This window comes from Ochotona princeps, chromosome X, assembly GCF_030435755.1.
Source record: "Ochotona princeps isolate mOchPri1 chromosome X, mOchPri1.hap1, whole genome shotgun sequence".
Taxonomy (NCBI): domain Eukaryota; kingdom Metazoa; phylum Chordata; class Mammalia; order Lagomorpha; family Ochotonidae; genus Ochotona; species Ochotona princeps.
In genome coordinates, this window is record NC_080865.1 from 74,995,537 (window position 1) to 75,008,460 (window position 12,924).

The 12,924-nt window shown below is 42.1% G+C and overlaps 1 protein-coding gene across 1 annotated transcript in view; it reads right to left on the reverse strand.

The window, feature by feature from the left end:
• Positions 1–12,924, reverse strand: part of TRPC5 (transient receptor potential cation channel subfamily C member 5) — a 286,027-nt gene that overhangs the window by 134,423 nt on the left and 138,680 nt on the right. The window contains exon 2 of the mRNA XM_004590202.4: positions 3,946–4,344. Coding sequence (XP_004590259.2) covers positions 3,946–4,323 — 378 coding nt within the window. The 5' untranslated portion in view covers positions 4,324–4,344. The remainder of the gene's footprint in view (positions 1–3,945; positions 4,345–12,924) is intronic.

The window sequence follows — 12,924 nt, forward strand, 5'->3', positions numbered from 1 at the left end:
CACATACGGTGTGATATCAGAGTATGGACAAAGGAGGTCTTATGTTGGTAATGTGTCTAAAGTGTTCTGGTAAAAGACTTCCTCTACAAATGGCTCCATTTGTCTGACTTACTACCATTGGTGGTTCATTCCTATGACTTAGGTATTGCCTTTTCCCAAGAGAAATCATGTGTTAGAATGAACTTCAGTGTGAGTTTGCCTGGTACCCTTCTTCTTCTTATTTAAATGAAAGTATTTCTTACTTATTTGAAAGGCAGGGTGAGTGAGTAAGAGGGAAAAGGGGAGAGTGAGGGAGGGAGGAAAGGAAGGAGAGTGGAAGGGAGGGAGAGAGCAAGAGAAAGAGAGAAGGATTTCCAAATACCAGTTCATTCCTGTGATGTCTGTAATTTTCAAGCCAGGAGCCCAGAATTTAACCAGGTCTCCAAAATGTGGGTGTAGAGGCGCAAGCATTGAGCTGTCTTCTGCCTTCCCAGCCACATCAGCAGGAATCCAAATTAGAATCAAAGCAACTGAGACAGAAACGGGTGTCCACATGGAATGCCAGTGTCACAGGTGGTGACTTAAACCTGTTGTACCACAATGCTCTCCCTTACCTGGTACATTTTGTGCTGGCTGGAAGATCCTCAGCATTTTCTGGAGTAGTGGAGAAAGATGGTGGAAACAGGGCCATCAAATAAGGGCTTGGCCTACTTTTAAAACTAAGTGAGGGGCTCGGTGGCATGGCCTAGTGGCTAAGGTCCTCGCCTTGATCCCATATGGCCGCTGGTTCTAATCCTGGCAGCTCCACTTCCTCTCTCTCTCTCCTCCTCTCAGTATATCTGACTTTGTAATAAAAATAAAATAAAAAAAAAAAACAAAAACTAAGTGAGGGTTCATTCCTAGTCCTTTTTTTGGAACCTGCCCTGTGCTCTCCTCTTTATCAAAAATAAGTATGACGCTAAATGGGGCTGAATATGGACATGCAAAAAGTCTTGTTCAAGCTGTCTGCTTTTCTGGCAGATACACTTAAGTGCTTTATGTCTCAGCAGGTATTTATATATCATGTATGTATATATCATGTATGTACTAGGCATTTGGTTGGTACAGTTGGAGAACTCATGCAAACAGCTGAGCATTAGTTTCATATCTCACATTTTAATTTTCTTAAAAGACTTACTTGAAAGGCAGAGATGGGAATGGGGAGATCTTCCATCTGCTGGTTTATTCTCCAAATGGCTACAATGACTGGGACTGGTCCAGGCTGATGCCAGGAGCCCAGAATTCCATCTGAGTCTCCCACATGGCTGGCAGGGGCTCAAGTACTTGAGCCATCTTCTGCTGCTTTCTCAAGTGTTGCAAGAGCTGGCTTAACTTGCTGTGCTACAATGCTGGTTACTGTGTTTCATATTTAAGAAACAATATAGAGGTGGTTGCACTTAAAATGCTCCTTAGGATACCTGCATCCAGTACTGGAGTGTAGGGTTTCAAGTTCTGATTCCTGTTAATGCATACCCTGGGAGGCAGCAGGTAATGGCTTAAGTACTTGAATGGCTGCTATCAACATGGGAGACTTGGATTGAGATTGCACTCCTGATTTCAGCCTGTCCCAGCTCCAGCTATTGCAGCTAATAACCCTTAGTGCAGGTTAGCACATCAAGTCACTCAGACACTTAAGATTCTGAGGAAATAGAGTAAATATTTTGGGGAGGGAAGAGAGGAGGAGGAGATGTTGAGATGGACTGCATAGGAAACACAAAAGTCTCTGTTTTGCTGTCCATCCAGATCCTTCAGAGCCATCCTTCTCAACGAGTTTATCCACTGATATACCTTGTTTCAACTCCAGTGCTGAGAATGCTGACTTACTCGATTGCCGAGGATGTAGTGCACCCTAGTGGTTAGGAGGGTGAGTATAGGAGCTAGGCTACCAGGATTTGAAACTTGTCTCTGACATTTGCTATGATCTTGGACTACAGATATAACTAACCCATGAGTTGATTTTTCCCACTGGTGAAATGGGATAATGAGAATAGTATCTATCTAACACAGTTACTGGGAGTAACACATGAAGTGAGTCATACAATGTGTTTAGCATAGGGCTTCACTGTATATTGTTTATTTTTTCCTTTTTTTTTTTTTTAGGATTTATTTATTTTTACTGGAAAGGCAGTTTTGCAGAAAGAAGGAGAGACTGATTTAATTGGCTGGTTCACTCCATAAATGGCCACAATGCCTGGAACTGAGCTGATCCAAAGCTGGGAGCCAGGAACCTCCTCTGGGTCTCCCATATGGGTGCAGGGTCCCAATGTTTTGGGCCATCCTCTACTGTTTCACAGGCCCAAAGCAAAGAACTGGATGGGAAGTGGAGCAGGTGGGACATGAATTAGTGCCCATATGGGATCCCAGTGCTTATAAGGGGGAGGATTAACCAATCGAGCCATCACACTGGGACATGCATATTAATTTTTCATTAAGTAAATGTTAAGTACCTGTGATGGTCTCAGAACTTTTCTGGTGATGTAATATGGCAGTAAGCAAAAGACTCAAGGTCTGTACTCTCTTGGCACTGTGTTAAATGCTGATGATAGGATTGAGGCAGGAGCCATGCCCTTCCATCAAACATTTAATCTAGTATTTTGTTTTCTTCACTGTCAATTTCAATTCTAACTCTGTGAGTTAGAGCACAGTTTAATTTCATTCCTCTTTGTGTTTATTAGGCAAGTATCAAAGTTACATATTTCCTGTGACCCAGCTTTATTGGTTTCCATTTTGAGTGTTTTTATTATCAATATTTTCTAAATGCATTGCCATTTTTATTTTTTCTGTACTATTTCTACTTTTTGGAATATATTGTGGTATTACATTTTTGAAGATTCAGCATTTCTTTTTCTGTGTGCACGGTGCTTTGTATCCTTTGAAAGACAGAGAAGAGACCTGTTTGACTTTTGGTGTTTTTAAGACAAGACTGGACTGGAAAAGATGATGCCATGAAGGGTACTGAGTGCTAGGCCTCATAGGTTGGTTCCTCTTCTAGTGAGACCTTGTAGTTACTGAAAGGGAGGCTAGGAATGACAGCCTGTCATTTTAGGGAGAATAAACTAACAGCGTTGTTTAGGATGGCTCAGCAAAGCAAAAAGGCTGCAGGCCGGGAGACCAGATAGTCTAAGGCTTTTAAACCTGAGGTGCCTTGGAATGGAATGCCCTGGGGGGCTTGTTAAGCCAGAGTTTCTGTTTCAGTAGGCCTTTTTGTGGAACCTGAAAAGTTGCATTTCTAACTAGTTTCTCAGGCATTGCTAGGAACCACAAGTTAAAAATCACTCCTTCTGAAAGGAGAGAGTAAGAGTCAGAGCCACAGCGAGAGTGTTGAGAGCTAGGCTAGAAAGGAAAGTAAGTATGTAAAAGGCTATTTGGAAGAAGAAACCATGGGAGTTGGGGGATAGGCCTTGGAGGCCGGGGAGAAGGAGGAATCAAAGATAATTACAGAATATCAACCCCTTGGTGCCTTGGAGAATCTCAGAAGTAAAAACCCCAATTGCTAGGAGTCAGAACACAGCCTTAGAGCAGGTATTGAGCAAATATTCAAGGCCCTAGATCCATCTGCATCTGCACTGTGGCACTCAAGTTTAAAGCCTTCCTATTTTGTCTTCAGGAGAGCCTGATGAGAAAACGAAAGCCCAGGCTCTGCTCTTCTTGAATGAGTACAGGATGAATGTCAAAAGAGAAACCAGGGAGAGTTGGGTAAGAAGGAGGCCTAATCTTCTGGAAGTGAAGAGTATATTTTGGAGTTGCTAGGTATATGGGTACATACTAAGAAGGAAAAGGCAGCTGATACCACCTGAGATAAGCAGATGTCATTTCTGAGATGGGACCTTGCCCTCCAGACTGACTCTCCTTGCCTAGTTCCAAGGCTTCTGGTTCGGGTGTCATGTTTTCCCAGGTTACCTCCAAGTCTGCAGGGATTTCCCTTACCTGCTTTTCTCCACTGGGCTTCCTGTAGCTGAGCAGCAGTTCCACAGCACCCACTACTTCCTTGCGGATGGCATAAAGCAGTGCGTCCCCTACGTACACACTGTGGTTCAGCAGCAGTTCCATGATTTCCAAGTTTTCATTCTCAATGGCAATGAGCAGGGCACTGCGGCCAAGAGGGTCCATGCAGTTGATGTTGACATTGTAGTAGATTTCAGCCTCCTGTAGGGCCTGCTTCACAGTGGCGTAGTCCCCCTTCTCCACGGCATTGAGGAAGGCCTTCTCCTCTGCAGAGAGCTCTGTCTCAGCCCTCACAATTTGCAAGGGGATGCGGTCTCTGTATGGTGAATAGTTGACCTTTTTGTAATACAGTTGGGCCATGGTTCATAGCAGTTTCGAAAGCTGAGTGAGAAAAGAGATTACCAAAGATATTCTTAGATGCTTGAAGGTTTCATGTGGCCAGTTAAAGAAAGCACTTACAGAGGTTAAGTGATGGAGCAGAAAGATACTCAGATTGTCAATACAACAGTTACCATTTAGTGACTTCTTACTATGTACCCGGTCTATGCAAGAGAATTACTCCTACCTTGTAAAGCCATTGTGAGTGCTAAGTCAGAGATACATTGTCAAAGAAACCAGCAGAGGATACATCTAAGACATGGCACAAAGCAGCTTCTTCTTTCCCTTCTGTTGCCTGGAAATACTCATGCTAACACTTCTGACTGGCAATACAGAGTTGGAGCTCATCTGTAGCCGGTTTCCTCTGTGAGCCTGTGCTAATTGTAAAGATTCCTTTTGTAATTGCCCTGGATTGGAATCCAGTTTTCCTGACAACTACAGCCTTTTTTCTTCCCAGTGGCTCAAGGGCAGGGCTGTTGAGCCTAAACTGGCTGAAGTCCTTGGCAAAAGTTAAGCATTTACTCCCCCTTCAGCTCCTCCGTATATATCTGTACATTTTTTTCTCCACCATTCCCGAGCAAGAAGTTAACAGATCTGAGAATCTATTTAATTTTGAGAAGTAAATATTTTTCTTTATTTGTACCACATTTTAAGCCAGACTACATTTGAGTGTATTGATTTTGGTATCGGAACCTATTTACGGAACTCCTACAATTTATTTAAATCTTCTGTAGGAGACCAAGTGAAAAACACAGTCTTTGCCTTCACTTGTGTAGTCACAGTGTAGAGCTCTTGCTAGGGAAGTTTACAGATCAAATTGGTGCACATTCCTTATTGACTCCTTGTGCTTGTCCCATGAGAGAGAGAGTCCTTAGCCTTCCCAAGGGGTCTTCCCTTCTTCCTCCCATCCTTGCAATCTTCACGACCTGTGGAGGCTGTTAGCATGAACCTATTTCAGGGTCTTTCATTACCAAACTGTTTTGCCAGCAAAAGGAAATGGAGATGTCATGAAGAGCCCCTTGTCTCATCTTGTGGATGTGAGAGAAAATGAAGACAAGAAGCTCTACAAACATTTACCTTACTCTTTCAGATAATTACATCCCTGCCTTGGCAGAAACAGAAGCATATATTATTGTATCAAGTGGCTTTTGCAATTCATGTCCTTGTGATTTTCTGGGAAGTTAAGTGTTTGCAGAGGAGCGCAGCCTCTTACCCTCAACAAGCCCAACTGACAAATTTTTCTCGGCATCCACACCTCAGGAAGGCAGGGTGCTATTTGGCTATTTGAGAGAAGCGCTGATATTTTCTTTCATTACTTTGAAGTAACTCAGCAGTGACTAAAGGAAAGCAGCACTTAGAGGAAGCATTTGTCACTCTGTAGCAAATGGCTTTAATAATGCTAATTACAGACCCGATTGTCTGCCTTTATGTTGTAAACAAAAAGATTTAGGGGAGAGAAGAGACTTGGAAGCTCCTGAAGAGACACAACAACCCAATGCAGCTTGATTTAGTTAATATGCACTCACTGACACCATACAATGAGCCTAGGCAACACTCTGCTTGTGATTGGAAGGGTGGGTTGCAAGGCAGGTTAGGAGAGAATGAGTCTTTTGCCTTCATCCCATTTCACATGGATTGCTGCCACAGTTTTGGAATGATAATCCTGACCCCATTCCATGCTCTACAGATCGTTTTCACTGGACCCCCAGGTGATCCCATGAATCACAGATATGGTCCCATTGTCCTCCAGGTTCATTTTCTGTTGCTCTTGTAATAAAATTAACCCGCCTTTCTGAGGCCTAGCATCTTATTTCTCCAATCTCATTTGAAGCTACTTTCTCACCATCAGTCGCCACTCTTTAGCTTTATGGAGTTTCTTTTGATTCTTTCAACGTACCATGATTTCCCCTCCCCCAAGACCCTGAGCCACAGCCTCAAACATTCTTCTGCAGCTCTTTTCATCTTTCAGGCCTCACCAAAATTTGACTTCTTCAGAGTTGTCCTCATCACCCACTATCTCTACAGAAAGTTCCTTCACATGTCAGTCTCTGAGTACCACCTTAAATTCTAGCCATCCTGGGGCATGTTCTCAGAGTTGCACTTTTATGACCACACCTTTGCACATGGTTTGATCCTCCTCTCTCCACTTAACAAACTCTTTCTTGTCCTTCTGTATCTTGCTCATAGGTCCACTTCTCTGAAATCTTTATTTCCTTTCAAGTTCTCTACTGGAACTTTGTTCATATTTCTACAGTTGCACTCAACTGTACATTTGTCTTCCTATCATTAGGGTCAGAATACTTTGATTTCTTCATTGCCCACAGTCACACATGAATATGGAATGATGAGTGCTCAGTGAATTGGAGTCTAATAAGCAAAAACAGACTAGCTGAAGAGTGTTGGCAGTCAGGGGATGAAATGCTAAATTGGGTGGCACCAGTTTCATGTTTTGTAATTCCAGGAATGACTCAGAGAGGTCAGGAAGTCTTAGGGAAGGTTTTATAGAGGTGGTGGCTCCCAAGCTAATTCTTGTAGAATCAACATGAAAATGGGAGAGCAGGTCAAGCACTTCAGAGGTCAGTAGCCAAAGTGGAGAGTGAGCATAGGAAGATGGCATAGAGGCAGCCGTAGGGGCAGGGTGCTGGTAGTGATATGTTTTTAAGCCATAAAGAGATATGGGAATGATTGTTATTGCTGTTATCACTGCCCTGTTGACCTAGAAGAGGATATCATAGCAGAAAAAGCTGCATGCTTGCTAAGATGTTGCCACTGGTGCTGGGCTAAATATTATTCTTACAAAGATACAAAAATAATTAATGTAATTTTGAGTGATTTCCCAGGATCTGTGCCAGGTACTGGGATGGCAATATTACTACTACTTCCTCTAGTAGTAGTAATGAAGGCAACAAACATTACCATTCATTGAATTCTCACTATGTGCCAGAGGCATGGGTTAATGTAGTGAAAAGAGATGACAGTAAAATCATGGTAATTTGATACATGAAGTAGTTATAATTGGATGATACGTAGTTGATTCAACGGCAGGTTTACGTTTCATTGCTTGATGTGGAACTAATCTGGTCTATTTCATTTCCCTTTGGTTGTGTTATCAAAGACTTTAAAGTATTCCCCTGAAGAAGACAAAAAAAAAAAAAAAAAAACCCTCCAGAGGTTTGTCTAGGATCATACTATTATAGTCATTCTTGTTTTAGAACCTCTACAAACTGTCTTGGAAAGAACATTAAATCAAATGGCTAACAGTCAGTGATCTCTTGATGTGGATTCTTTCATTTGGATCATTGCTATCACCTTGGACGTAGAGAGATGTTGGGTTAATAGGGCAGGGGTATGTATTGGAGAGGAAGGCAGAGCCCTGGTGTGCAGCCTTGGAAATCTCTTGGGAGCAGCCATGCCCATTTCTACATTCTGCATTCAGAATGGTGCAAACGTGGATCCTCTGTATCATCTGCCAGGGAAGGCTCATATAGATGTATAAAACTAGTACAGGTCCCTGTCACTTCCAGTCCCCACAAGTGGAACCATATCACTTTCATTTAGAGCTTTGCCCTCAGTGTCACTCCAGTCTCCGATGCCAACTGTAGCTCCATATGCTTGCTGTTCATTCTACTCTATTCTTGCAACAACTAATTGTTGATGGAATTCCTGGCATCTCCTGAGGATGTTATTGTTGGGAAAGTTCTTTCACCACTCTTTACCATTGTACTTTGTATTAACCCAACAAGGCAAACATTGAAGTATATTTAAAATGCTCATGAAGTGGTGGGTGTTTGGCACAGCAGTTAAAATATCCATATCCCATATTGGAGTAACTGGGTTAGAGTCCTGGCTAGACTTCCAATTCAGCTTCATGCTAATGCATACCCTGGAGGCAGTGGCTGTGTCTCTATCACTAACATAAGAGATTCACATTGAGCTCTTAGGCTCATGGCTTTGACTTGGCTTAACCACTGCTGTGGGCATTAGGGGAGTTAACCACTAGATGGAAGATTTCTCTGCTTCTCAGTGTCTTTCTGCCTTTCAAATTTTTTAAAAAAGTAAATAAAAGCTCCATGGACAAAATGAAAGCAGAGTCTGGCACTTTTTCCATGAACTTTTGAAAGAATTTTGGTAACTGCAGAAAAGAAAAACAGCCAGTGTTTCATGTTGCTGTGTCAATGAGCCCCACTCGCAATGTAGTCCCCTGAGCATGAAAGATTAAAAACGGTCCAGCAGGCTGCTTCAGAGGGCTTATCATGTTCTCTCTTTTCTTTGCTGCTGGCCAGACAAGTTTGTCTAATGGGATCTGTGACATTTGCGGGCTTAAATGATGCGATTTAAAGAGCTAAATCGATGAACTGGGCAGAAGGCCAGGGCACAAAGCGGCCTTGCCAAATCGCAGCCCAGATCATTGCCCAGCACAGGACTTCATCTGTAGAAAGGAAAGGCTGGTTTATCACTAACTAGAAAAAAACTGTGCATTAGAAGCTCCTGGTGTCGTGTGTGGCTTTCATGGTGTCATGTGCCATGTGCCACAAAGATTAGATCTGAAATTGTGCCTTCTCACCATTATTCCAGCTTGTTCTGTCCAATCGTACATTTCTTAAGGTTCCTTCTAAGGCAGGTAGATCTAATCTGACAAATGCATTCCGTCTCAAAGGTGAATGGTCCCAAATTAGCACATCTAGTAAATAATTCTTCCTGTATCTCATGTTCTGTGATACAAGTCAGCAGCAAGGCCTTAGTGGCTTAAAGCCTTACCCTCTTTTAAGGGAAAAAAAAGGATTATGTTGGAATGGGATGTTTGCTGTCCAATCCGCAAAAGTGACCACAATGAGAATGTCATGTATAAAAGCATGATAGTAGGCCCGTTAGAGAAAGGTTGTGGGGTGTAAGTCTTTTTTTTTTTTTTTAAGGATTTACTTATTTTGATTGGAAAGTCAGATTTACACATAGAAGGAGATAAAAAGAGAAAGGTCTTCCATCTGCTCGTTCACTCTCCAAATGGCTGCAATGGTTGGAGTTGCACTGAACCAAAGCTAGGAGCCAGGAGCTTCCGGGTCTCCCATGTGGGTGCAGGGTCCCAAGGCTTTGGGCCATCATTGACTGATTTCCCAGGCCACAAGAAGGGAGCTGGATGGGAAGTGGAACATCTGCAACACAAACCAGCACCCATACGTGATGCTGGCACATGCAAGGCGAGGACTTTAGCCAGTAGGCTACTATACCTGGCCCAGAAATTTTGGTAGCATGTTTTGGTGGTATGTTGGCTCCCTTCCTATCTCTACTATGAGAAATTTCTCATTTTAATATAGTAGCATTAAGCATTCCCTGAAAGGCCCAGATCTTGAATGTCCTCTGACAAATTCCTAAGGCCAATTAGAATAAGAGTGATCCCAATGAAAAACTGCCCTTGGAAGCATCCTTTTGGAGAGATGGTTCGGGGAACATGCACCACTGCTAGGGGGATGCTCCCCAGTGCTTCGGCTGCAGGTAGGCACTGCCTGTGGGTGGTGCTTCTCTGCTCAGCTGAAACCCCTTGCCCACGGCATTCGTCTCTCACCCTACTTCTGTCTTCTAGCGCAGAATTAGATGAAGCTCTCCCTCCTCACTGACAGTAACCATCACAGGTTTGCTGTCAACAGTAATGTTTTCCTGTGCTGAAGACGTCTTTCCCTAGAATTTACATTCTCAAGTTTCTTCAATACTTTCTAGGGGTTTCCAGATTTGTGAGCATTTTCATGTCTATTTCTAGTTACATGTTATTTCTCTTAAAGTGTGATGCTCAGAAGTGAACAATGCTCTAGAAATGGACAGGCCAGCATAGGTTACACTGTTTTTTTATCTTCATTCAGCACTGTTTTTTGTTTAGGTCATGATGCTTACTACTTTGATTAAAGAGACAATAGAAATAATCCTGTATACTGATGTATTTTGTTTTTCATGTGAATATATCTCTTTTGAAATATTTTTCAAGTTTTAAAATTGTACTGGTTTTCATGTGCATAAAGATTTAAAGAGTTTTAAATTTTTTTTTTATTTGAAAGGCAGAGTTACAGAGAGAAAGATCTCTGGGTCACTCTCCAAATGTTTACAATAGCTGTAGCTGAGCTGGTTTTACCTCAGGAGTCAGGAGCTTCTTTTGGGTCTCTCATGTGGGTTCAGGGCCCCAATGACTTGAGCTATTCTTTGCTGTTTTCCTAGGCCATAATCAGGGAGCTGCATGAGAAGTGGAGCATTCAGGATTTGAACTAGCACACCTATGGAATGGCAGTGCTGCAGGCTGAGGCTCAGTTTACTATGACACAACATCAGTCCCCTTTGTGTATAAATCTTAAAAAAATTATTTTTATTGGAAAGGCAGACATACAGAGAGAAGGAGATACAGAGATGAAGATCTCCCATCTGTTGGTTCATTCCTCAAGTGGCCACAAGGGCCAGAGCTGAGCCAATCCAAAGTCAAGAACCAGAAGCCTCCTCCAGGTCTCCCATGTGAGTGCAGGATCCCAAGGCTTTGGGACGTTCTCTACTGGTTTCCCAGGCCACAAGCAGGGAGCTGGAAGGGAAGCGGAGCAGCTGGGACATGAAGTGGCACCCATATAAGATCCTGGCGCATGAAAAGTGAGGACTTTAGCCACTAGACTACTCTGCTGGGCCCTGTGCATAAATCTTACCAATCCAATGACTTCAGGATACTTATTAATAAAAGTTGATATTTAGCACTTTGTGCAAGATACTCTTAGGTACTTCATGTATTTAAATTAATCCTCACTTTAATGCAGTTATTCTTATTATCTATTATCTCCCATCTTACAGAGAATCTGAAGCACAGAGATTAAACAAATTGTCTTAATTTACACAAAAAAACAAATTGTCTTAATTGACTTTCTTTGGCTAAGGATTGACCGGGATTTAGGCATCTGATTCAATTCTGGCCAATGAGATGCTCTGGGGTGCTTCACAGAAAGATTTTTTTGTTAATAAAAAGTGATCAAACTGAAGGAACATTTTACATTTTGCCTCTCGGTGTTGTCATTTGCAAGTACTATGGTGGCCATCTTGGAGCTATAAAGAGAGGCAAGCTAAGAGATGCAGCTTCCGTGCGAAGGATGGTGTAAGCTGGGTCCTTCGTGGTAGCTTTAAATCATTGAAATAACAGATCAGAGAGCTGGTCGACCTCTAGGTTTCTAGCTTTAGGAGTTCACTGTGTTTTGTTAACTCACATTTTGTCATGTTTTTTCTGTTACAAGAAACTGAAGACCTCCTAGATGAGAGAATTTTCTAAAATGCAAATTGCTAAAAATACATGACAAGGATAGAAAAACTGAACAGATTAATCATAATGTAAATTAAAACAATTTGAAATATCTACCAATTAAAAATCATTTAGCTCAGGTGGTTTCATAGCTGTATATAGAATTTTTAAAATGCAGCCAGTTCTCTTGATACTGAAATATTTCAGATCATACAAAAAGCATGAACACTTACTTCTGTAGAGCTAGCATAATTTTTTAAAGATTTATTTTATTTGAAATACAGCTGCAGAGAGAAAGAAGGATGGAAGGATGGAGAAAGAGAGAGAGAGAGAGAAAGAGAGAGAGAGAGAGAGAAATCTTCCATCTGCTGGTTCACTACCCAGATAGCTACAATGGCTGGAGATGAGCCAATCTGAATCCAGGAACCAGGAGCTTCCCCCAATCGCACATGTGGTTGCAGGGACCCAAGGGCTTGGGTCGTTCTCCACTGCTTTCCCAGGCCATAAGCAGGTGGCTGCATCACAAGTGGAACAGCAGGGGCAGGAACAACTAGTGTTTGCTTGTGACGCCACCTTGTGAAGTAGGAGTGGCAGAGCAGGAGGTGGTGGAGGGCCCCTGTCTTTTCTACTGCTAGGCTCCAGGCTCCAGATTGTTTATCGTTTAGCTTAGTGTTTGCTCAACTGATATGCACTTGTGGAGGCAACCTTGTTTTTAAACAGCTGATTTTTTCCCCCAGGCGAAAGGACTGTTGATATTTAATAGATCACATGGACCAACTGTGAATGGAACTTTTCCAGGTGTTTCCTAACAGGTGACAAAGTGACAGATCTTTGGGGAGAGGCCTCTTTGGGGTGTTCCAGACTCAGTCTACTCCCCTCCAGTGAGTAGTAGGTGGTCACATTTTCATGGACTCTATATTTCCAAGACTATTTGCTTTCAATATTTCTATGCAGTTGGATAAAAGAAATTTGCACAGGACAGGTTCAAACATCATAAGAACTTTCTACTTAGCCACCATGCTAGCCCCAAGTTAGCATAATTTCAGTATCAGAATCTGATAAAGATCTTCTGAAATTAAAAGTATAGATGAATTCCAGTGATTATAATACTAAAAATTCTATGTAAAGTTTTAGCAAATAGAAACCAGTAATATTTGAAGAACAATATACCATGGTTTACAGAGTTTATCCCATGAGTGCCATTATGTTCAATGTGAGGAAATAGTCAATATGACTCACGGAATAACTCAACCAAAACAATGATACAGTTCAGTGCTCATTTTTTAAAAAAGATGTGCTTTTAAAAGTGCAATTCTGATACAATTCAGTCC